At 39.3% G+C, this 27,010-nt stretch overlaps 1 protein-coding gene across 1 annotated transcript in view; it reads left to right on the top strand.

The window, feature by feature from the left end:
* The window catches only part of RORA (RAR related orphan receptor A), a 316,067-nt gene that overhangs the window by 169,129 nt on the left and 119,928 nt on the right, over positions 1–27,010 (top strand). Inside the window, exon 2 of the mRNA XM_072147881.1 lies at positions 20,306–20,335. Within this exon, the coding sequence (XP_072003982.1) occupies positions 20,306–20,335 (30 nt within the window). The remainder of the gene's footprint in view (positions 1–20,305; positions 20,336–27,010) is intronic.

The raw sequence follows: 27,010 nt of genomic DNA, 5'->3' as shown, positions 1-27,010 counted from the left end.
AATGATGTTACCGTTAGAGATGAGCGAGCACTAAAATGCTCGAGTGCTCGTTATTCGAGTCAAACTTTTTCCAATGCTCGAGTGCTCGTCTCGAATAACGAACTCCATTGAAGTCAATGGAAGACTCAAGCATTTTTCAAGGGAAGCTTGGGCAAAAACCTGGAAACCTCAGAAAATGATGGAAACACCATAGAAATGGACAGGAAACAGCAGGGGCAGCATGCATGGATGCCTCTGAGGCTGCTTAATTGCACCATTATGCCAAAATTATGGGCAACAGCATGGCCATGACACAGTGACCGAATGAGGCGAGATAGCATCTAAAACATGCAATAATTGACCCGGACACTATAGGGCAGTGGTGGCGAACCTATGGCACGGGTGCCAGAGGTGGCACTCAGAGCCATTTCTGTGGGCACTCAGGCCATTGCCCCAGGACAGAGTTCACCAAATAGGACCAAATCTTCCTGCAGTCCCAGGCAACTTAAGCGACACTTCATCGGTTGTTTGGAAAAGTGAGAAGGTGTTGAAAAAACTGCATTATCTTTGGAGCTCATACACTGGACCCACCATTCTTCCCCTACAGAGAGACCCTCTGAGAGTCTGAATTTGCCCTTCTTCTTTCAACTGTACTGGTGGCCTCAGGGGGTCGATACGATTGAAAGATGTGGAAGAACAAATAGCAATAAGTTCCTGCTTAAAATGCCATGTTGGCACTTCACGGCAAATAAGTGGATTTTGGTTGTAGTTTGGGTACTCTGACTCTAAAAGGTTCGCCATCACTGCTATAGGGGATGGCAGCTTCAGCAGCAGCAGCTTCAGCAGCGGCAGCAGCGGCAGGCTAGAGAGTGGCATGGTGACATACCTCAAATGGACTCAGGCTTCAAACCAATTAAAAAAATTCCTTTTGGCGAGGATAACGTGTAGCACTGTAGGTATCAGTATTTGGCCTGGTTATGGCGGCAGAGAGGAACCAAAGGAGGTAAGCAAGAAGCGCTGAAATGATTTCCTATGCGAACAAAAGGTTCACACGTAGAAGAAATCAGAAAGCAAACTGAAATGCGGATTGCTGAATGTCCCGGTACTACGTACCCGTATTAGATTACGCCACACGTGACGTACAGTACGCTTCACCGGCAGAGAGAATGTGGATTGGGATTTCTGGAGACTAGCTTGCTAAACAGTAGCAGGCACAACCGTTCAACTACAGTAGACAACATTTGATTGCTATAACAGAGATTTCCCACCCCCCAAAAAAATTAAAAGATAAAAGAAGAAGAAATCAGAAAGCAAACTGAAATGCGGATTTCTGAATGTCCCGGTACTAATGTGAACAAAAAACGTATTAGATTATGCCACATGTGACATACAGTACGCTTCACCGGCAGAGAGAATGTGGATTGGGATTTCTGGAGACTGTGCCTAATTCAATTAAACCCCCAATAAATTGTCCCACTTAGCTGTTTGAAATGGATATGTGTGTCACTAAGAGACAAAAATAACGTTCGTAAGTCTCCCTGCAAATTCGTTGCACTACTAGTGCCAGCAAGCCCAGCCACAAGCAAATAAAAAAAAATAAAAATAACGCTATTGTAGCCCTAACAAGGCTGTTGGGTTCTTGTAGAATCACTCCTGCCTAACACTATTCTAATAGAACAGCCTAACGCTTTCCCTGACCAGCAGCAGCTCTCTCCCTAGCGGCATCCAGACAGAGAATGATGCGAGCAGCGCGGGCAGGGGCTAGGCTATTCCAGGGTCACCTGATCAGGCCAGCCAACCACTGCTATCGACGTGTAAGGGTACCACGTCATGCTGGGTGGAGTGCAGAGTCTCCTGCCTTGTGATTGGCTCTGTTTCTGGCCGCCAAAAATCAAAACGGTGGGAGATGCCATTTTCTCGAGCTGGCGAAATATTCGTCCGAGCAATGAGCAGTTGTGAGTATGCTAATGCTCAAAGGAGCATCAAGCTTGGACGAGTATGTTCGCTCATCTCTAGTTACTGTCCATATATCATTGGCAAAAACCCTGAACATCGAAAGTAGTCAATCAGTGGCTGCAGCCAACGTTCACTCCTCCTCCTGCTTTCAAAGCAGTGGGACAGGAGGACTTATCCCACTGTATGACTATAGAGTAGGACATGTCCTAGTCCTCTGTTGAAATTGTACTTCAGGGATCTGCCAGACTTCTCTTTAAATTGGAGGGTTACAATGAAATGTGAATGTAGCCTTCGCTTTCTGGTGCTAAAAAGTTGTAAATCATAGATGCATTTATTTAAATATACCTGGTATAACTGGTCATGGAGGGCAAGGAGCTGCTTCATCAGGTCCTGTAGTCATCAGGCTAAACTGTACCCAGTAAGGTATGATGAAGCTGCTTGCCACCTCATTGACTAGTTACATTTTCATATGCCAATTTTGATTTTAGAAGTTTATAACTTAACTTTTTATCAACAGAAATTAATGAGAACACAATAGTAAAGTTTTTCCATGATTTTGAGAACAATTTAGTGTAGGAAAAACCACCTGACTGGTCACCTTTGTTAAAGGGGTTGTCCAGAGGTTAAAAGACATGGTGTCTTTCTTCCAAAAACAGTGCCACACCTGACCATGGTTTGTGCTGGTATTGCAGCTCAGTTGCATAGAGATGAATGGAGTGGAGTTGCAATACCGGGATAAACCATAGTCAGGTGTGGCGTTGTTGTTAGAAGAAAGCAGCCATGTTTTTCAACTTCCGGACAACTCCTTTAAAGCTTTTCTGATATATAATTTCTTATATATAAAATTTAAAATTTTGCTCCAAAGCCAGTATATTTATTTGCTTTTTACCTCTCCTTAGCAGAACTTTTGGAATTTTGATCATTATTTTTAAGATTTTTGCTTGCACCAACTAAAATCAATCTACTGATTTACATCATTTAATTTTTCCATTATAGTTGATACAATATGTCTTCTTTATCCAGCATTCATCACAGATTTTGGGATCCCCCGTGGCTGAAACACTGAAGTTTCTGGAAAAGTTTCATAGTAAAGTTACCTGTATAATTAGTACGTTCCTATAGAGGATCGCTCCTTTTTATAAATGCCCTTTTACTTGCTCCTCTACTGTTTAATTTCCTCCCTTTCCTTCCTTGGTAATTTCTCTGCTACCCTTGGGGGATGAACTGAAACACAATTAATATATCACATTTTTCATTTAGAATGGGTTTTAAGCAGTTAACCCTGTGTGTTATTTATACTATGTCTATCTTCAAATTAACCGCTTCATTGCCATAAGATGGAAGCTGACGTTTCTAAGCTATGTGATTATATTTAACTGTGTAGTGTTGGACACAAATTCATAATGTATCTGATATTCTCCTGAATTCAGTGAGTCATATAATTTCTTACTATACAGCTGTTAAGTGGATAAGAGAACTTACCAGATCTTCCATATGGCATCGAAGGACACTGTAAATGTAAGGAGGCAGATTCAAGTTTCCCAGTTCAAAATCCTAGCAACTGATATGCACACTACTGCCATAGAGTGGACAAGCTCAATATTGCTTCTTTGCTTATCTGGACCATATCAGAATGCAACTTTCTTTAGAGTATTGTGAATTATGTTTGGCATTATGTTTTAGCATCTGTTAAACAGATGAATAATCTATGTGCCCGCAAGTGGACTACAATTGTGTATGCTAACAAAGGTTAGCATACTAAACAAATGTAAAAAGGGCTGAAAATACAAAACAATTGCTGTATTTGTTCGTCATAAAAAACTAATATAAAGACTTTTTCATACATTTATTAATCTAGATGTTGATGGCAAACTATTGACTTAGCACTATTGACTTCTCCAATACTGCCTGTCCCTGCCCCCCAGTAAATAGCTTGCCAACCCCTGTAGTATATAGCCTGCCAGCCCCTGCAGTATATAGCCAATCCATCCCCCCAGTATATAGCTCCTGCCCCAAGTATGGCAAGCTTTTACTTAAAAAACAAAACAAAACACTGTACTCACCTTTCGACCCACCCCGCAGGTCTGTTTCTTGCTTTGAATGTTTCAGTGCCTATTCAGGTCCTATTGGGGTCCTCTCCGGGGCCTTCCGCTCCTCTTTGGCTCCTCTTGCACTTCTCGTGCACGGCAGCCACACACAATGAGGCAGATTTATCAAGCTGTCTGAAAGTCAGAATATTTCTAGTTGCCCATGGCAACCAATCACAGCTCCTCTTTAAAATATTCATGAGCACTGGTAAAATGGAAGCTGAGCTGTGATTGGTTGCAATGGGCAACTAGAAATATTCTGACTTTCAGACAGCTTGATAAATCTGCCCCAATGACTTCAGCCACTTGTGGACATCATTGTTTGTGAGCAACCGGCATCACAAGGGGACCCGCAGAGGAGCCAAACTTCCTGAAGAGGAACCGAAGAGGAGCGGAAGGACCCAAAGAGGACCCCAAGGACCCGATGAGGCACCGGAGCATCGGAATCAAGAAGAGGACCTGCCTGGGCGGCGGAAAGGTGAGTACAGTGTTAATTTTTTTTATTGACTAAGTATAAGTGGATTTAGGTTTTTTCAGCACAATTTTTGTGCTGAAAAACTATGAGCTATATATATATATGCCAAATTTTTTAGTATCTCACCTTGAAACGTTTGCATACTTTTAGTGTTACATTTTTTTAATACATTAACAAAGATAAGAAAGAGCTCCTTTATGTGATCTGTAGTGTGTCAGTGATACACTAAAGAGGGCCATTCACCAGCCCAGAGCATACTATATCACCACATGGTGGAAGCTTTACTAGTGCTACCAAACATGAAAGGAAAGCTTTAGAGGGTGATAAAGCGGACAGTAATTCTGGTCATTCCTCTAAGTTAGAATGCCATGTTTCACTTGACCCACACAATAAAAGACAAAAGTTTTCTGCCTTTGAGAAATTGGAACAATTTATTAAAACCACACAGTCATGTATAAGATGTGTGAGCACCTACACAAAAGAAATAGTGTAAATCCCTGAGAGATGTTTGTCTGAAATGTACGAGTTCTCACTGCGCTAAACCACTTAAAAAAAAAATCTCAGTGTAATGTTGTGGAGTAATTCACAAAATCACTTTTGTATGTGATATATGTGATATTATATTATTATTATAGCTAATCAGGGTAGCACCGGTGGTACTATCATGAGGGGCCATGATAACAAAAGGAATTCCAGTAATGGGCTAAACAAGTAGTGGCAAATAACCAATGAAGACATGGGTACAACTGATTATAATAGCAGTGTGCCATCCCTTATGGCAGTTCTCTTTGTAAAGCTCTGTATTCACAGTTTTTAAATCTTACATTCAACTCAAATGTATCTGACATGTAAACTAGAGATCAAAATTCGAGAACAATGTATGATTATTTGATTTGATCAGAAATAATTTAACCCCTTTAACGACTTGGCCTTTTCTTGTCTTTGTATTTCCATTTTTCACCCCTCCACCTTCAAAAATCCATAATTTTTCCATGTACAGAGCTGTATGTGGGCTTGTTTCCTGGTTTACAAATTGTATTTCACAGTGACTGCATATAATATTATATGCCATGTATCAGGAAGTTGGAAAAAAAATTCCAAATGTAGTGAAATTGGTGAAAAACCACATTTGCACCATTTTGTGCTTGCTTTTTGTGGGTTGTGCCCACCAAATGACACCTCTCCTTTATTCTTTGGGTTGGTACGATTAGGCGAATACCAAATTTATACAGGTTTTATTGTGTTTAAATACAATGAAAAAAATTAAAACCTGTACAAAATACAAATTTTTCGTCTTGCCATCTTCTGGCGCTAATAACTTGTACATACTTTGGTGTGCAGAGCTGTGCAAGTTGTCTTTTTTTTGGACAAGCTGAAGTTTTCTCTGCTACTATTTTGAGGAATGTACAACATTTTAAACCCTTTTCATAAAAGGGTACAAATGTTGCAAAGTTGGGAAAAAGTGGCGTTTTGGACATTTTAGCATTGTTTTTTAAATTTATTTACTTTTTTAAAAAACTTTTTTTCAGACCCCCAAGGATACTTTAACCCTAGGTTGTCTGATTGATCCTACCATATACTACCGTACTACAGTTTGCTGACTTTTGACTGCTTCAGCGTCTTTGCCAGCGACAATCAAAAGGTTAATACCCATGATTGGTGCTAGCACCAATCGCTGTTGTTACCAATATGCAGCAAACACCCAGCCTGCATGGAGAGGGTGTAGTCCGCATGACGTATTAACACGCCAGTCTGCGCAACTTATATGGCACGGACTGGCGGTTAATCACCATAAAAAACTTTATTTTGCAAAAACTGTGTTAAATAGGTGCCAGGTTAAAACCAATAATTTGCAGGTATCTGAAAGTGTTCTCTAATTTTTATCAGTGATGTTTTTTCAATTTAAATTTGTATTCTTTAGAATATATACAATGACATTTGTGTGTTTGTGACAAATTATGTGTTGTTCGTTAATTTTGATCCCCAGCGCATGTGTGACAGAGGTCATAGGCCAAAAAATGTTATAGAGTGGCATCCATCCCGAGTTAGAAAAGGTATGCACATTTTTCATAGTAGTGGTATAATTCACTACATGAATATGCCATTCATTTTCTCAGTATATTTATATATTTTGGCCAGATGTTTTACAAAAATGGTACTCTTATGGTGCATCCACATGTTCAGGTTTTCAGCTGCAATATAAAAAAGCCAAATGCAGGAGCGGATGACAAAAGGTGAAAACAAATAATTAAGGAGTAAGCAACATTGGTAGTGCTGATGTTCAGGGGATTTCTCTGGTGATATAACTGTCCTATAACATTCCTGGGGACCTCCCTGAGTCAGGGCCGGCGCTATGGGTAGGCAAAGGTGGCAATTGCCCCATGAAAGGGGAGAATCTCTTCTTTCAAATGAATCTTGAATTTTGTTTCTAGGTGCTATGGATCCAGAGATTTTCAGGTTTAAAGTGAGAATATCAGGTGCCATTTTTATATATAAAAATCACTCCTAACGGCAGTTCAACAGTTATTATCTCCATTTTCCTAAAACTTAGAAACACAAATTTAGATTTGTATAAAAGAGGAGACTCTCTTCTTTCATAGGAAAAAAGAAGTGAGGTTCTATGTGTCACAGAGCCAGAGGTACAGCCCTCTGAATTGCCCCCCCCCCCCCTCCAGATTCTTAGCCATCAGGCTGCAGGGAGCATTTGCTGGACACAGGAGCTGCTGCACCTCACAGATAATGGTAATATTCACTTTATATATTACTACATTCTGAGAAGGTATAATATCAACTAATATTCATGTTTTTAACCCTTCTGTATGCAGAACTATCTAAGAACACACTTTCTCTCTTATTCCCTTTTATTTTGTGATAGTTTTTTGTTGTTGGGAAAATTGACTGATACAATGAACATTCAAACCCAGAACATGTCCATAAAGTTATATGTAACACCAAAAACACACACATGTTCTGGAATAAAGTTTTTATTTCACACCATTCTCTATTATTTACACCTATGTTATGATGTTTTCACTCTCATTCTTATGATCCGCAGAGGGTTCTGATATTGTGTGGATAATACAATGGCGCACATCTAAGAGTGACTTTATTATCTCATTAGCTTGGTTTATGGATATATAGTTATTTATTTGGGTGACCATTGTGTAAGGAACATACCGGTACAATGATAGATTTGTGTGAATTTTCTAGCTGAAAAGCAGATATCTAGTTATTACAGTGTTAGTGATATTATGATGATTCGAACATATCAATATGGGACATTTGTGAACTCTACACATGTCCATCTATTACATTTAGTAGATGTGAAGGGAAATAGTTTCTGTTTGGAGCACATTTTTTGCCATCAAAGTCAAATTTTAAGTATTTTTTTGTAAAATGTTTCATTTCGAATCAAAGTTGCATGAAGGCGCCTATGTCTATAAACTCTTTGATGCTATTTTGAAAATCAGCTATCTATCTCCTATAAAATTCTCCAAAATTACAGTTTGTTTTACCATACTAAAGGGAGTCTCTTGCTGACTGTGACTGGTCATGAAATAGTTTTATTTTGGGGCCCCACTTTTAGTTTTGCCCAGGGCCCCACTTTGTCTAGAACCGGCCCTGCCCTGAGTGTAATAAGTTGCATCCATTCCCAATAAGCTCTAATGGCCTCCACTGAGTATATACTATACATAGCTTGCAGCATCTTTCTTCCTCTGTTTCTCTCAGTATGCAACATATACTGGTAAGACAGAGGCAAACCGGATGTCTTCATCTGCCAGTACATATCTGCGGATAAGTTTAGTGTATACTCCGGGAGCTTTCCTAGTGGATATGCTAAGCATTTGAAAAGAGCCATGTGAATGTAGCTATAGAGAAGCAGGAGAGCAGAATATGCTGCAACCATAGGAGGGTAGAAAATCACTAATGACACAAAACACTTGCCTCTCAACTACACTAATCTACTAGGCACAGGAGTAACAGCCACTGCCTTAATGAGCCAAAATAGTAAAGGATCATTAATTACTTTATTATCTCTAGAACACAAGGGAAGTAGCCAATAACCTCTACATAACTGTAAACCACCCAAAAACACCCATTACTAACTCTTCACATACTCTACCCTATCATTACCCTTGTAAAGCTGACATTAATCCCTCCATTGTCCTAATCCACCAAGTAAACAGCACATAGCCCTTCATTATCTTATCCTTTCACTACCCTTGGGATGCAGCCATTAATCGCTCCATTACCCTAGACCTCCTGGGAAACAATAAATACATTTAAAATGGACAAGCACTTTAGAACACAACTAACTTTCCATAAAGTTTAATATAAGTCAATAGTAGATTCATGAGGAATAATACTGTTTTTTGACATTATATAATTTGTACTCTACACTGGAGAGCAGTTTTTGCCCCGGACATTGCTCTTCTTTCTCCTGCATTGAGGGGGTCTGTATACCACAGAGAGACAGGAGGCTAATTATTAACTCTTTCCACACAAGATGTTCCATTTCCTTTATCTCTAGTGGTCAGCGGAGTATGGGAAAGAAAGCTGAACTACACAAACGGTATCAATAAGGAAGAAAGGCAGGAGAAAAAGAAGGAAACGGGAGACAAATATTTAATAAAGTGTATTGCAAAGTTCATTTTACCATCTGTAGTATTCATTTATAAAATTTTGATTAAAGTTTAGTTATGCTTTGTAATGTAATTGCTTATTGCTCTGGCAGTTAAGAAACCCACATAGATAAGGTGCCCTACTTGTGCACTTTACTATGTGACTAAAATTACATTTCAGCATCAAGGAACCAGCCCAATGAAACATGTTGACCAGCAATTAAACTAAACTGATATACAGTAAATTATGAAAATACTAAAAAGGCAGCCTTATACATTCATGCATTGTTGTATATCAACTGGGAACCCCTTTAATTGTTGGACATAAACACCTAAAAGATGTCAGAAATAATCTCATATCAAATGGGAAAGGGCAGGTCACCCCTAACTACAGTGTGGTCTCCTACAATACAGTCTTCTGGTATATGGATATGTGCTGATGATTTACATTGTGGAGGCTGGCATAAGGTATCAGGGGCTTTCAGTCTAATTTCAGTAATCAAGTATTTGCCTTTCTGGACAAGGTCACGTAATTACCCAATATTAGTTTGTAATCTCACATGGATAATGATTTATTTTTGTCGCAAAACACAGAAGCCAGGGAATTCCAGAGAAACAGAGCAAAACTATCACTTTAAATGTAGCCTGTGTCCTCTTCATGGTATATCAAAAAGAGGAAAGGATGTTGCTAAGACCACTATCTTCACATTTTACTCATTATAGTATTGTAAATGTTTCCATATGATTATTGTGCTCCCCTGTGTAATGTCACCATATTACAGCTATAGGGCTGTACTACTAATAGTTAACAGCACAATAATTGTAAATAAATGGAGAGATTGACTACTACCGTACTAATGCTGATGATAGTTTAGTGATAACCCCCTCCAAATACTACCTGCCCTTCCCTGTGATAACTGATATATTGTCAGGTACTCACTGAGGGCCAGAGATAAACCAGAGTGCCCTTTCCTCATGAATACACTCTACTAAACTATGGAGGAGATTTATCAGTACTTTTAGGCCATTTTTCGGGAGTAGAAGCACTAAAATAATTGCTAATTTTTGTGCACTGCAATTGCGCATAATCATGGGACTATACCACATGACATTGAGAGGGCGTGAAGGCGCACAGCACCTGGTGGAGTGGGCTGGCATAGGGCGTTTCTGTCCCGTGCCTGCACACTTTTTAAACACCTGTAACATTCACAGATTAATGCAGGTTTTTATGCAAAACAACACCAGGCAGCACCAGGTAGTTTTGTCCAGCAGCGAAGCATGGCCAGCAGATACATCATGAGGTCTAAGGATACATCATGTATCCGCCATTGTGGTGGGGATGGAACTTTATCAAAGGCTGTCGCAAGGAGTACCAGCATATGATGAATCTCCTTCTGTGTGTCTAGTGTATTCTCTCAGCACTACTAAACAATTCTGTACGAGGTTAGGCAACTGGGAGTATGGACCTGTCGCTGTCATATATTGCCTTTAGATACCATTCACTTGTAACTCGTAACATAATGCAGTATAAGATGACATTCCATGTGCCACCATGTGATGACTCCATAATTCACTTTATTATATTATTCTCCCCTAGAAACCTTGCTATCTGTAGAACTGAACTGAAATTTCTTTTCTGTTAGACCCCGTAGACCAAAAGTTTAGACACACACCATCTCATTCAAAGAGTTTTCTGTATTTTCATGACAATAAATTGTAGATTCACGCTGAAGGCATTAGAACTATGAATTAACACATGTGGAATTATACACTTAACAAAAAAGTGTGGAATAAGTAACAATATGTCTTTTATTCTAGGTTCTTGAAAGTAGCCACCTTTTGCTTTGATTACTGCTATGCACACTCATGGCATTCTCTTGATATATTTCAAGAGGTAGTCACCTAAAATGGGCTTCCAACAGTCTTGAAGAAGTTCCCAGAGATGCTTAGAAGTTGTTGGCCCTTTTGTCTTTACTCTGCGGTCCACCTCACCCCAAACCATCTCGAGTGGGTTCAGGTCTGGTGACTGTGGAGGCCTGGTCATCTGGCGTAGCACCTCATCACTCTCCTTCTTGGTCAAAAGGCCCTTACACAGCCTGGCGGTGTGTTTGGGGTCATTGTCCTGTTGAAAAATAAATGATGGTCCAACTAAACGCAAACCAGATGGAATAGCATGCCGCTGCAAGATGCTGTGGTATCCATGCTGGTTCAGTATACCTACAATTATTAATAAATCCCGAACAGTGTCACCAGCAAAGCCCCACCACACCATCACACCTCCTCCTCCATGCTTCACGGTGGGAACCAGGCATGTAGAGTTCATTCATTCACCTTTTCTGCATTGCACAAAGAACCAAAGATCTCAAATATAGACTAATAAGACCAAAGCACAGATTTCCACTGGACCAATGTCCATTCCTTGTGTTCTTTAGCCCAAACAAGTCTCTGGTGCTTGTTGCCTGTCCTTAGCAGTGGTTTCCTAGCAGCTATTTTACCATGAAGGCTGCTGCACACAGTCTCCTCTTACCAGTTGTACAGATGTGTCTGCTGCTAGAACTCTGTGTGGCATTGACCTGGTCTCTAATCTGATCTGCTGTTACCCTGCGATTTCTGAGGCTGGTGACTCGGATGAACTTATCCTCCACAGCAGAGGTGACTCTTGGTCTTCCTTTCCTGGGACGGTCCTCATGTGAGCCAGTTTCTTTGCAGTGCTTGGTGACACTTTCAAAGTTTTCCGAACTTTTCGGACTGACTGACCTTCATTTCTAAAAGTAATGATGGTCACTCGTTTTTCTTTACTTAGCTGCTTTTTTTCTAGCCATAATACAAATTCTAACAGTCTATTCAGTAGGACTATCAGCTGTGTATCCACCTGACTTCTGCACAACACAACTGATGGTCCCAACCCCATTTATAAGGCAAGAAATCCCAATTATTAAACGTGACAGGGCACCTGTGATGCGAAAACCTTTTCAAGTGACTACTTCTTGAAGCTCTTCAAGAGAATGCTTAGAGTGTGCAAAGCAGTAATCAAAGCAAAAGGTGGCTACCTTGAAGAATATAAGACATATTTTCAGTTATTTCACACTTTTTTATTAAGTATATAATTCCACATGTGTTGATTCATAGTTTTTATGCCTTCAGTGTTAGTCTACAATTATGGTCAGGAAAACTTTTGGTCTGTACTGTATGTATGTATATATATATATTCTCATGAGTTGTCCCGCTTGCCTCTCCTTCTATCTGAGCTGAGCCCTGATTGGTTGCCATGGGTAACTAGAACAGTTCTGCTCTCAGACAGTTCTGATAAATCTCCCCCAAAAATGGAGTATTGAGTTGAGATCATTAAATCTTGACTGGTTAGTCCTGTGCTTCATCATACTCATCATCATATTGCCAGTGTTGTTGTTCTGCTTACATTCCTGCCAACACATATTATTGTAACCAGTGTTTTAGTAGAAAAAAATTATTTGGGTCATAGCCTGGGGATGTAAAGGGAGCCAGTCCTTCCCTGCTCACTTTCTATAACCTGGAGGTAATGGGCTTGCTGTATATTCCGGAGAGCTCACGGCTATTCATGAAGACTCATACTGGTTATGCTAATCCAGCTGGAGTAAAGAATGGCGGCATTTTAAGAACGTATAAACAATGGTCTGAGATTCTCACTCTGTCTTTTTTCTTGTTAAAATTCCCACAAAGCACAAAATATACTGTGAATCATAGAATTTTTTTTTTTATAAAAAATGTTAAAATTGTTTCAGATTAAAGTGACATAAGCAAGATTTTATTGGCCGGAATTGTTAATGTTTACCAACATCGTAGAGAAGGGTGCGCTCGCAAATCTTGTGGCAATTATAAAAATTAGATCACACCCATTGTACTAGGAAGTGGAAAAGCTGAGGAGCTCATTTAGTGGTGGGTATTTGCTCCCAAAAACAGGTAGTGAACAGTTTAAGAAATCTTACTTACCAACAGTGATTACTTTACATAACAAAGTTCTAGGAGTAGATAAATTCTAGCTTAATAGTACCTGAATTTCATATAGCGTATATACTATTGACATTTTATATTAATTGTCTTAAATGTTGTGTTGTGTGTGTCATTTATTTTATATTAATTTTACTGTGTTTTTTTAAAATGTTTACTGAGCTGTAACAAAATAATTTTCCCATTGGGGATTATTAAAGTTTCTATCTATCTATATAAGAGAAAAATATATGCCAAAAAAATTATGTAGAGTTTATATTATGCACAACGTTTCAGTGTGTTACCAAGGCTTGAAAAAGGAGGTAATACACTAAAATGTTGTGCATGGATTGAACTTATCACTATTTTTTTCAATATATGGATTGGTATGTGCTGCATAATTTTTTTACCCTTATTTTCTTGACTAAAAGGCGTACAAAAAATGCTTTGCAGGCATTTATTGATGGTGCGCCTTATAGTCCGAAACACTGTGCTGCTGTGGTCTTTTTTTAATCTATCTATCTAATCTTTTTCTTACATATTTAGCATTATAATTATGTTGTTTTGTTTTTTTAATTTAAACTACAGAAAATTTGTAAGGAGTTTTCCTCATGTGCTTTTCCAATGCACCACAGTATAGAAGCAGAAATGTAAATGTAAAATTCTAAATCCGCCTTTAGTTGTGAATAGAAACTGTGATGCAAATGATAGGTTCAATATCATTCAAAGAATTTGTAAAGTAAATGTGCGCTGCACAAAGTAAGATTCAGTGCAAATGTAGAGGGGCGAATGTATTAGGGCCGGTGTTTTGCACTTCAGTGTTAATCTTCCCCCATGTTGATGCAAAGCAGCCCAGATCTATTAAGAACTTCCAGGCTCTTAGTAGATCCCGAACCCTTCTCCGCCAGGTCAGACCTGATTGTAGCTATGGTCTCCCCTTCCTGCTTGCCTCACTTTCACCCCTGTGGCGTACGGAGTGGAAAAGCTTAAAGGGAACCTGTCACCAGAAATTTAATTTTTAAGTCTATTTGCCTATGTTATGCTGTTTATAACAATGCCTTTGTCAGCATTCTGTATAATTTCAGTAGTTTATATAAGTTTAAATCACATTACCTGGCTCCCTCCCAGCAGTGTGTGGTGAGTCCCGGGGATGGGGGCAACTGCAGCCTTTGTGTGCCTGTGTCAGTCTCCTCTCCTCCATACTCATGCAGTACCCTCACCCCTCCCCACTTCCTGTCATGTGCATTGAGCAGGCAGGGGAGGAAGGGGAATAGTATGGAGGAGAGGAAGAATGCATGAGGAGACACAGGAACACACAGGCTGCTGCAGCTGCCTTCCCACTGGTACTCACCACATGCTGCTGGTTGGGAGCCAGGTAATATGAATCAAAATATTTTAAACTACGAAAATGATTCAAAATAGCATAGGCTATTGGATCATATCACCAGCTAAAAATCACTTTCCTGGTGACAGGTTTGCTTTTAAAAAGGAGATGAGGATTGTTATATGTTCTTGCCACTAAACAACTGGAGGAAAGGGCATAGTAAAACAGGGCCAGTGCCTAGAGTACTGTATAAACATCAGGGGTAATCTGTTACTATTCCAAAACATAATATGGTAAGATATTAAAGCAACCCTCCAGTCTAAGGTAAAAATGTAACCAAACATAGCCAATGTACAGTAAATGCCTGGTGCCCAATTTAGGTTTTCAGGTAGGTCCTTTTGCAGAAAGAGTATAAAATCTGCTGCCTCCATTCTTGTTCATTCGGAAGTCCTTTTTTGCAGATTGCAACAGTTTGAGAATATTCACAGCATAAGTCCAAGAGACTTCCCCCTGTGTAGATACTTGATCCTAGTGGGATAAAGGCCAATTTATGATGACTAGAACAAGAAAGTTCAAGTATTTTCCACTTGAAAAGGGGTTCTTTTGGATCCAAGACAAGTTGTTTACCCTGATCTGTGAAGAGAACTACCTGTTTCCTCTCCAAGGGTGTGCACCTGACCCCCATCTGCAGTTTTAACAATCCTCACCAGTGTGGTGACTTAGGTGTGAGGAATCTAACATTGGCAAGACCCCTAATTCCCACACATACTAGAGTTATGCCTAAAGGCTAGTATGTACTCATCTGGTGAGGTTACATAATTCCTCCTGAAACTAAATTTACAGCATTGCCCTTTTAACACTCTCCCTTTGCCTTTGAACATACTAAAATCTTCATATTCTATATATATACTTATCTAAATAATGCAGTCTTGTCAGTGCTGCCCAAGGTAAAGTTGATCCTGTGTTTCTATGCAGGGTTAACAATACAACTTTTTAATGGTTCTAATTTCCTGGAAGGGCCTTTGTCTGGAAACTACTTTAAACACATATGTCTGTGGAACCCCTTCTGTGCATCAATCAGGCCTGTAGAGCACGATTAATCGTTCTTTATTGAATACTATATACATTATAGTGATGTTTGACTATATATCTAGCACAGGTTAAATGAATTGTTCCCATTAGTAGAACGCAATGGCTGAAGGAGATTCTGCGCGCCTGAAAGTCACATGGAGGGAGGGGGACAGAGCTCATGTAGAGGGTGACAGGCCTGCTAGCGGTCATATTTTACTGTCATACTTAAGAATGCTATAAAGTGATGGCTTACAGGAAAGCCTCTCAGTTTATAATGATAGCAAGACCTTTGCCAGAGAGAGAATGGAAATGGCCCATCTTCACTAAGCAGTGTTTTCTAAAGGATCCCTGGTTAAATGATATATTACTTATTATCTCAGAGCAGTGCAGTCCATGAACCAGAACTGTGTGACAACGGTCAGAATAATTTTACAATGAGACATAGCAGAATGTTTAAGATGAATAAACTCAAGGTGTTTCATATCTTTTTCCACTGTCCAGATATATTCTACCCATACCACAGTATTTTAGATCATTTAGGACCAACTAATACCTTAACAGGATGAGTAGATTACAAGCTTTACAACAGCTTAGGTATAACCATGCAGCATGATATAATAGTATGCAAGTGGAAGCATGATGGGTACTATGGAGCTTACAGGAGAGCATGAACAGCTATTTACATTCTGAAGGAAATGTTTCCATATACTGTATTGTCAATATTCATCATCAGCTAATAGTTATTCTTTTCCAACTTCCTTTACATGAGCATATACGGCCAAGTTGCTTGAATGTGTTGTCAGTTGAGTGAGTTAAAGGCTATATACTTCTTTCCCATCTCTTTTGACCTTATAATAATAATTCCCCTATTTATATTGCACACACAGAACTTGTCAAAATGGTCCCAATCCCCAATGACTCACAATCTAATCAACCTACCAGTATGTTTTGTAGTGTGGGAGGAAACCGGAAGACCCAGAGGAAACCCACGCAAACACGGAGAGAACATACAAACTCTTTGCAGATTACATATTATAATAAACGTATTATTTTGCGTGCTGGTTGTTGTTTTCCTGTCACCCAATTTTAGGGTTGTTTTGTACTGATTATATATTGTGGCACACGGTCTTAAAGGAAGAAGAACAAATGATTGTAAGAAATGTGAAACCACATTCATGAAGGGGTTTATAAGTTGGTAGACTTGCTTTTTGTTGGTATAATATTGCGCCAAAGAATCCACCGAAAAAATGTTGGGACACTAGAAGTACAGCAAAAACTATGGGATTGATGACTGACAAATGGAAAAAAGGTTCGAGTTTCGGGAAGAGTAGCTAAATCACGGCGCAGACATAGATGCATCCTAATGAAATAAAATAACCTAAAAAAGTATGTCAATATAAAGCAGACATATGGTTAATGTTAGTTAATAACCGATTTCAGAGGTTAAACTAACTGTATGATCAGCATAACATTTGAAACTCAGAAAACTCATTTTTAAAAATTTTCCCCAAATTTTCACTTTTTTTTAGAAATAAATGCAAAACATTTCAACCAATTGTTGCACCCCGTAACGTCATCAGGGGGCGGCGATCGGTTGCCATGACAGCCTCGGGTCTTCCGAAGACTGGTTTTAACCCATTCATTACAATGTGCGATTTGCACATTTTAATAAATGAGGAAGAAAAACACCATATACTGTAGTATGGGAGTAAATGGTAGGATCGATCAGACAACCTAGGGTTGTACAGTCCTGAAAACGTCATCAACATTTGCACAAAATGACACTACCCACAGCTTCGTACACCAAAGTATAAAAAGTTATTAGCGGCAGAAGATGGCAAAATCCCCAAAAAACTTTTTTTGTACAGGAGGTTTTAATTTTTGTAAATGTATGAAAAATTATAAAACCCATACAAATTTGGTATCCCCATGATCATACTGACCCAAAAAAATAAAGTAGACAAAGTACTCATTTGGGGCACACAGTGAAATCCGTAAAATCCAAGCCCACAAGAATATGGCGCAAATGCGTTTTTTCACCAATTTAACTGCATTTGGAATTTTTTTCCCGCTTCCCAGTACACAGCATGAAATACTAAATACCACCATTTTGAAGTGCAATTTTTATGCAGAAAACAAACTGTCACAAGAATCTTTACGTGTAAAAATAAAAAAGTTATACATTTTTAAAGGTGGGGAGTGAAAAATGGAAATGAAAAAACAAAAAAGGGCCAGGTCATTAAGAGGTTTATGTGTTTTAATACATTTAGAAAAATAAAACCATTATGTACAAAAACAAATTATTCATTTTGCCGTCTTATGGCGCTACTTACTTTTTCATACTTCGGTATAGCGAGATGAGCCAACGTTTTTATTGCTATCATTTTAAGGACCTTACAATCTTTTGATCCCTTTTATTACATTTTTTATGTTGCAAAATGATGAAAAAGTAACGTTTTGGACTTTTGGGCACTATTTTCCATTATGGGGTTGAACGCTGGGAATAACCGTCAATATATTTTGATAGATCATGCATTTTGGGACATAGTGATATCTAATATGTTTATGATTTTTACTGTTTACTGTTATTTTTATATCAGTTTTGAATTTGGATTTTTTACAATTCAGTTTTGAGATTCGGGAGCAAAGACCTAAGTCAAAATGCCAATGCCCATGTGCGGCAGGTTTTTTACTGTCGATGGCAGCTTTACAGGTGGCAATTGAATGGTTCACATCCAGCACCGATCGTGAGTGTTGACAAAACTGCACCTAAAACCACCTCAAAACTAATTGTGATGCAGTTTTATCTGCAACGTGTGACTGCACCCTTAATGTTTAATTCTACAGAATGTCTCATGTTATATTACACAGGCAATACCTTTTTATATGTCTAAATTATTGGATCAAGTACATGGAAATGGTCATAAATTAAATGTTGCAACCGGATTGTAGACTGTTACCCATTGTAGCCAAACAAATTTGTCTTCTCATGAATATATGAATATTGCAGAAAATATTAGGTGATCTGTGCTTCCCTTATAGGGATTTATGTGCACAGCTACTAATAGACAAGACGATATCGCCTCAACAAGTGTAGTGTGAATGCTATTTCTCCTTCAGACTGGGACTCATGAGTAGTTTTTGTGGCAGTGAATTCTTAGCCAAACTCTGCACTGGATACAAAAGAGAGGAGACATATCAGTCTTCCCTTCTGGCTTCTATTTCTAACTGTTTCTCTTGCTACGTATTGATAAGTTACATACGCATGTGCTGTAAGCTGAACACATGTTTGTAACTTACATGCTACAGCCAAAGTGTTTTGTCAAGCTGGCTAAATAATACAGAGAAGAAAAATAAACATATAATGATGACATATAGAAAATGGAGCTACTTTACTATCATCCTAGGTCAAACATCTTAGATATCTTAGATCAAATTCAATGCCTTCTTTTCATGAATGGAATGATGAAACAGGTATAACACTGCTTAGTAGATGAAGGAATAGCTCATTACATAGGTAAAGTTGTATCTGTCCATCGTCCCTTGTCCTTGCAACCAACCCATGATTTATGTCTCTTAGTGAACATTACAACTCCATTAACAATTTGTGAAACCAAACTCTAAAATTACTCAAAGCACTTGAAGTAACGGAGGCTGATTATCATTAATGGCCCCATTGTCCTACACAAGGGCATTCATTGTCCATGTTGCTGTATTCTTGCCTAGGAACTGATTTTGGCATCATCCCATTGTTTCTAGAATCTTACAATGTTCCTCTCTGCATTCTCAGGTGCTGCCAACTTTATGGAACCTTTACTGGATCCATTGCTTTTTATCATTGTCTGTGTATATTTATTGATAAATCTGGTATGGGTAAAGAGTTACAGCACCCAAAGTCTCCTAAACAAAAGGAGTGGTATTTATAAAGTGGACTTTAATAAGATTTAATAAGATTGGGGATACTAATTTGGCATAACTTGGCATAAAATTAGTTTTGATGTTTCCAGTGTCACTTCAATGTATTGACGAATATGTGCCATTAGGTAATGTAGCTATGATATGTTGTTTTTTTTTAGTTTTATTAATAATGATGATAATACTTCGAGCTAGAGAGAAAGATAACACTTAACTAAAATTTTAAATGTTTTAAACTCCTTGAAATAGAAAACCTAAACATTGATCGTAATACAGGTGGTACTTAAGAACACCCGACTTACAGACGACCCCTAGCTACAAACGGACCTCTGGTAATTGGTAATTTATTGTACTAATAGGCTAATATAAAAAGCTCTGACAGTTATAAAAGGTGTCTGTAATTAAGCTTTATTGTTAATCCTGATTCTTATGACAACCCAACATTATTAAAATCCGATTGTCACAGAGACCAAAAAAAATTTGTTTGGAGTTACAATTATAAAATATACAGTTCCGACTTACATACAAATTCAAGTTAAGAACAAACCTGCAGAACCTATCTTGTACATAACCCAGGCATTGCCTTATAGGAACATAACTGAACTAACAGAATACCAGTCAGACTGATATATTGGTGGCAATTTATAACTGGACGATATCAGCTAATTTTCATATGCCTACCGTGAAATCTCTCCAAAGACCAGTTTACACATCATCTAATTCTATGAAACCTTTGACATTCCCTTTTAAATCTTTTAAATACCACTATCCTTAGTTATCTCAATGAGGTTTTACCATACTCTACTGTACCAAAAATCCTTTCTCATCATGTAATATCTATTTGTATCATTATATTACATTTGGCTACACAAAATTACTTCTTCTGATTTTTTGTTGTCCTTCTTCCCAGGTCTGTCCATAACCAAGAAGACTCACACATGTAAGTAATAGCAACAGACTCTGATACAGTCACAAATTATTCCATATATATATATATATTATATTATATATTTATATTATATATATATAGATTATATATAAAAGATATTATATTAAACATATTATATTATACATTTCTGACAATTAATTTATACAGCTTTGTTTATGTGTCTATACAGTATTTGTCAGAAACTGATGGGTTTCTTTAGGTCGGGGGTCCAGGGAGAGAGCTATCATATCCATGTGCAAGTTTACAAATGAAAGTCTAAAAGGATGTCTACTAGATCAGTGGTGGCGAACCTATGGCCCTGGTGCCAGAGGTGGCACTCGGAGCCCTTTCTGTGGGCACCCAGGCCTTCACCGCAGCACAGAGTTTGCCAGCTAGGAACAAGGCTTTCTCATATGATACAGTACAGCCCAGAATGTGCCAAACTCAGCGTTGTTTTAAAGCGACATCCTTGGCTGCCAGGACTACAGGAGGAGCAAGAAGGTGTGGATTGAGATGGATTGTCATTGGAGCTCCTGCTCTGGGTCCCCTGATTCTTCCTCTTCAGGGGACCCTGGAGGGAAGCTACAATCCAAATTTCTCAATGATCTTTCTATTGTATTGGTGAACTCAGGACGCCAATAAGTTCATTGATCATGTTGGCACTTTGTGACATATAAGTGGGTTTTGGTTGTAGCTTGGGCACTCTGTCTCCAAAAGGTTCGCCATCACTGTACTAGATCTTTTGTAAATAAGAAAGCATAGAGCTAAAACTAGTTCTATGTACTGTTAAAATACAATAGAGATTGATACAGGAGATTGGCTGGTACAGTACCTAAAATATCCTCTCTTCTGGTCTTGAGGTTACAGAATCTCGAGACATTTCCTATTGAGGAATTGTAGCCCACAATTTATGGCAGAACTGATTATATGGGGAACTCGGTCACCTTTTAATATCTAGTAGATTTGCAATCAGTACCTGCAAACACATGGACCCTCATTGACATCTACTGTAAAAGAAAGTTTCCATATCCCTTTCTCTAAAGCAACAATGTTGTTACAAGAACACAATCCGAGCTACAGTAATAGACACAGGAGCCTATGGACAGGGACATGTATCTTTTTTTGATTGTTTTTTTCTTTCTTTTTTTTTGTTTCTGCAACATTTGCTGTCGTTTCTCTTGCAAGTACACCTTTGTCTCCACCTTGTGCAGTGGGACTTATGTATCTTTATTTGCCAGATGTTCACTTATGTATCACTTTTTTACTTACTTTTGCTGCACCTGGTTTAGAAGAAGGTTTTTTTTTTCTTGGACCCTGTCTTAACATGTAATTTGGAATTAGTTGATATTCTTTAAGCAGCGTTCACATGTGGCGTTTACATTGCATTTTTAAATGCATTGCAGAGACGCATGCATTTTACATTTTACCATGCGTTTGGCTGGTTAGAAAGTGTTTTTTTTTCATTGCTAGAAGTGTAAGCTGTGAAAATGTTAACACAGCTTATTATACTTCCAACAATAAAGATAAAGGCTTTCCAACCAACCAAATGCATAGTAACATTGAAAATGCATGCCAAACACCATGTATGACCGCACTCTCCTGTCTCCTCTCTTGTCTATAACCTCCCTCATATGGCTTATATTCTCTCCTGTATGTAACCCCCTCACATGGCTTGTATCATCTCCTTTATATAACCCCCTCACATGGCTTGTATCACCTCCTTTATATAACCCCCTCACATGGCTTGTATCACCTCCTTTATATAACCCCCTCACATGGCTTGTGTCCTCTCCTGTATATAACCCTCCTCACATGGCTTGTGTCCTCTCCTGTATATAACCCCTCACAAGGCTTGTGTCCTCTCCTGTATATAACCCTCCTCACATGGCTTGCGTCCTCTCCTGTATATAACCCCTCACATGGCTTGTATCCTCTCCTGTATATATCCCCCTCACATGGCTTGTGTCCTCTCCTGTATATAACCCCTCACATGGCTTGTGTCCACTCCTGCATATAACCCCCTCACATGGCTTATGTCTACTCCTGCATATAACCCCTTCACATGGCTTGTGTCATCTCCTTTATATAACCCCCTCACATGGCTTGTGTCCTCTCCTGTATATAACCCTCCTCACATGGCTTGTGTCCTCTCCTGTATATAACCCGCTCACATGGCTTGTGTCCTTTCCTGTATATAACCCCTCACATGGCTTGTATCATCTCCTTTATATAACCCCCTCACATGGCTTGTGTCCTCTCCTGTATATAACCCTCCTCACATGGCTTGTGTCCTCTCCTGTATATAACCCTTCACATGGCTTGTGTCCTCTCCTGTATATAACCCTCCTCACATGGCTTGTGTCCTCTCCTGTATATAACCCCCTCACATGGCTGTGTCCTCTCCTGTATATAACCCTCCTCACATGGCTTATGTCCTCTCCTGTATATAACCCCTCACAAGGCTTGTGTCCTCTCCTGTATATAACCCGCTCACATGGCTTGTGTCCTCTCCTGTAAATAACCCCTCACAAGGCTTGTGTCCTCTCCTGTATATAACACCCTCACATGGCTTGTATCCTCTCCTGTATATAACCCTCGTCACATGGCTTGTGCCCTCTCCTGTATATAACCCCCTCACATGGCTTGTGTCCTCTCCTGTTTATAACCCCCAATAATGGCTTGTGTCCTCTCCTATATATAACCCCCTCACATAGCTTGTGCCCTCTCCTGTATATAACACCCTCACATGGCTTGTATCATCTCCTTTATATAACCCCTTCACATGGCTTGTATCCTCTCCGGTATATAACCCCTTCACATGGCTCATGTCCTATCCAGTATATAATCCCCTCACATGGCTTGTGTCCACTCCTGTATACAACCCCTCACATGGCTTGTATCCTCTCCTGTATATAACCCCTTCACATGGATTGTGTCCTCTCCTGTATATAACCCCCCTCACATGGCTTGTGTCCTCTCCTGTATTTAGACCCCTCACATGGCTTGTATCTTCTCCTGTATGTAACCCCCCCTCACATGGCTTGTGTCCTCTCCTGTATATATCCCCCTCTCATGGCTTGTATCCTCTCCTGTATATTACCCCTCACATGGCTTGTGTCCTCTCCTGTATATAACCCCTCCCATTGCTTGCGTCCTCTCCCTCCTGTATATAACCCCCTCACATGGCTTGTGTCCTCTCCTGTGTATAACCTCTCACATGGCTTGTATCCTCTCCTGTATATAACCCCTCACATGGCTTGTGTCCTCTCCTGAATATAACCCTCCTCACATGGCTTGTGTCCTCTCCTGTATGTAACCCCCTCACATGGCTTGTGTACCCTCCTGTATATAACCCCCTCACATGGCTTGTGTCCAGGTTCATTTGAGACATTTGCAACAAAAAGTCTCAAGAAAAGCCAAAAGTTGCACCTGCCAGGACAGGAAAAACTAAACATGTATCACAAGACAAAAGGTATGATTATACATAATGTGCAAAAAAGATCTTTCCTCATGATATAAATATGACCTAGATCAGGCTCCTTTACTAACCTGGAGGAAGGGAAAAGGACAAAAATGAGAACATGTGAGGTATTGTATATTACAGAAGAATAGGATACTTGTTGTATTGTGCCCACCTCAAACCCTTGTGGTGTATATTGTAAATATACAATGGGAACCCTTACATTTACCTAGTTATATTTCAGTTATAGGTAAATGTACGGGGAGTTAGGGGCATATAACTCTACCAACAGTAAAGGAAAATGTAACAATACGTTTCCAGCAGACAATGGGGGACATGTATCTTTTTTGGTGTATAATTGAGACATTTGTTAGGTCTCTTTTGCACCTTATATATGATCATGTCTTTTTATCTTGTGATACATGTTTAGTTTTTCCTGTCCTGGCCGGTGAAACTTTTGGCTTTTTCTTAAGACTTTGTTGCAAATGTCACAAATGAACCTGGACACAAGCCATTCGAGTGGGTTATATACAGGTGAGGACACAAGCCATGTAAGGGGGTAATGTAAAGAAGTGGACACTACTGTAAATTTTGGATTTAATGCCGTGGCCTGCATTTTTAAGCACTCTAGTCACATCCCAGGGAGATGACGACATATGAGGGTGCAGTCACACGTGGCGTTTGGTATTAGTTTTTCAAAGCATTGCAGAAACATATGCGTTTTACATGTTACCATGCGTTTGGTTGGTTTCAAAGTGTTTCTCTTCATTGTTGGAAGCGTTAGCAGCTGAGGTAAGATTTTTACAGCTGGTTACACTTCCAGCAATGAAGAAAAATACTTTCAGCCAAAAGCCTGGTACAATGTAAAACACATGCGTTTCTGCAATGTCTTTAAAAACGCAATGTAAATGCCATGTGTGAATGCAGCCTTAAAGCATGTCTACCAATTCAAATTTACATGTTAGAAAAGGGTCCAAGAAAAAAAAAATCCTTCCTCTTCACCTGCCCTGGACCAGGTGCAGATTTGCTCCTAGAAAGTCACAAAAGTAACCAAAAAAAATGATACATTAGTGAAAAGTCGCACATAATGAATGGAAAACTAAGATATATAAGGTGCAAAGGTGTATTTGAAGAACCACGAGGAGTCGTCCCGTTCTAGAGGCGCTGTCACACTCAGAGAATAGACTGGGATGGTGTATCCATAAAACCAGTTTTAATAAAAAGTAAAAGGTAAAACACTACGCGTTTCGGGCCCCGGGCTGGAGGCTTCGTCAGGTGGATAATTACATACCTGTGGATCCCCACATTAACGCATCTAACAACAGCCCACCAAAGGTGTATTTGAGAAATAACAGTAAAAGTCACAGTGAAGAGTCGCAAAGAAAAGAAGAAGCAGAAATAAAGATACATGTCCCCCAATGTGTTCAGAAACCCAACAGATGGTATACCAATGATAAGATTTATTTAGTCTGCCTTATAATAAAAAGAAGAAACAAAACAATCATCTGACATATGTTAATCTGAATGAGCTCAATTGCCTAATGGTGTAGTGGTAATGGTAACTATATTAAATGCTGTTGCCTTAAAGTGTAAATATTACTGTAACTATAACGTGTGATTGTAGTTGTATTGAGCAATACATGCAATTGTGCTTCATCAGAACCAATTTTTGGGGGGTTGAGGTTATGTGTTGCCATCTCATAACCTCTCCATCCTATCAAGAAATAACATCCAAATTGGCATAGAGCCTAGTATATCTGGATGACAAGTGCAGCATAATAACTGTGGACTGAACAGCTTTTGGCTGACTGTCAAATAGCTATGCCTTAGGGCATATTCAGATGGTTGGTCTGTGTGTTGTCCGTGTATACTACAGCCTGCATACAGACTCATAGCAGTGCATGCTGCAATTCCCCCAGACCGTACAATTACAGCATGCACGGCATTATGCTGTGTGGTGGACAACACAGAAAGGAAGACCAATGGAGACATTTGTCTGTAACAGCCTCTCCATCCACATTCATGTATAAAAATTGTTAGTTTGATGGAGGATTTTTCTCTGCCCTACTGGAGATGATTTCCGTGACATGATCTTGTGACTGCATTATCACAGATGAAGGTTGATCTGTACGTGTTTTCTAATTGAATGCTTTTCTCATTTACTATCACATTAGTTTATTTCTATTCGGGAAGCTCTTCCTTCCTGTTCTTGCCATTTTGGACTTTCACTGGTATTCTAGATTAGGTATTGCTAGACAGGCTGGGTAATAATTCCCTGCCTGTGTAATTTCAGCTCACATGGAGTGTGGCTAATAGCAAGCAGAAATAATCAGATCCCTCCAGAGTACTTTCTGAATCTAAGCTTCATACTTCCATCTCCCCCTGAGGCCCAGGAAAATAGCAGTGGAGGTCCCAAAAGTATTGCTTCATAAATGTCTTAACTGGGCAGCCTTGGGATCCCTCACGGAGCTTTTTCCAACTGCCAAATTACTTTCCCTTTCTCTCAGCGGCTTTAAAAAGGCTTATTAAAAATGATTCTATAATAAAGCTGCGAGTTCTCCCTTGGTTGTCCTTGAGAAAGAAGTGTGATATCTTGCAAGCGGCTGTGCCAATTTGAGGGGATTCTTGTAACTTCAGGCAACACAAAGGTTAAAAAGAAATGGCATTTTCTTCTGATAATTGGAAAGATCTCACCTTTGGTTTAATGCTAGAGTCCAAGTAAATTTTTGCTATATGCAGAAGAACAAAAAGAGCAGGTTCCATACTTTGTAGTACAACACCATTGTGAGTGTTCAGATAGGGTGGGAATGGTTGAGAAAGGGTAAGAGGGGTACAGATAGGCTAGGAAGGATACAACTAGCAGGGGAAGGGTAGAGATACGAGGGTAGGAAGGCTAGGTATATGATGGGAAGGTAGCAAAAGGTGAGAAGTTTACACATAGGGCCGGCATTAGGGGCGGCACAAGGGCATTTGCCCAGGGCTCTCTGTCCTTAAGGGGCCTCCTGCATGTGGACTTCTGTGGGCAGAGGATGTATTGCTCCTTTAATACCACTTAATTGCCCTGGAAAAGATGGTCTAATGGTAAAATCTGCTTATCTTATCATCTAATGGTTTATCTAACCATTCTTGAGGAAAGTTCTCAGCAGCACAATTGCAAAAAAATGTGACAAGCTACCAGGGCCAGGCAAACAGTTCCTCCAAAGTATATACAAGGAAAAAATCAGTAC

Source organism: Engystomops pustulosus, chromosome 4 (assembly GCF_040894005.1).
Source record: "Engystomops pustulosus chromosome 4, aEngPut4.maternal, whole genome shotgun sequence".
In the NCBI taxonomy this organism is placed as follows: Eukaryota; Metazoa; Chordata; class Amphibia; order Anura; family Leptodactylidae; genus Engystomops; species Engystomops pustulosus.
This window is presented reverse-complemented; position numbering and strand designations above follow the sequence as displayed.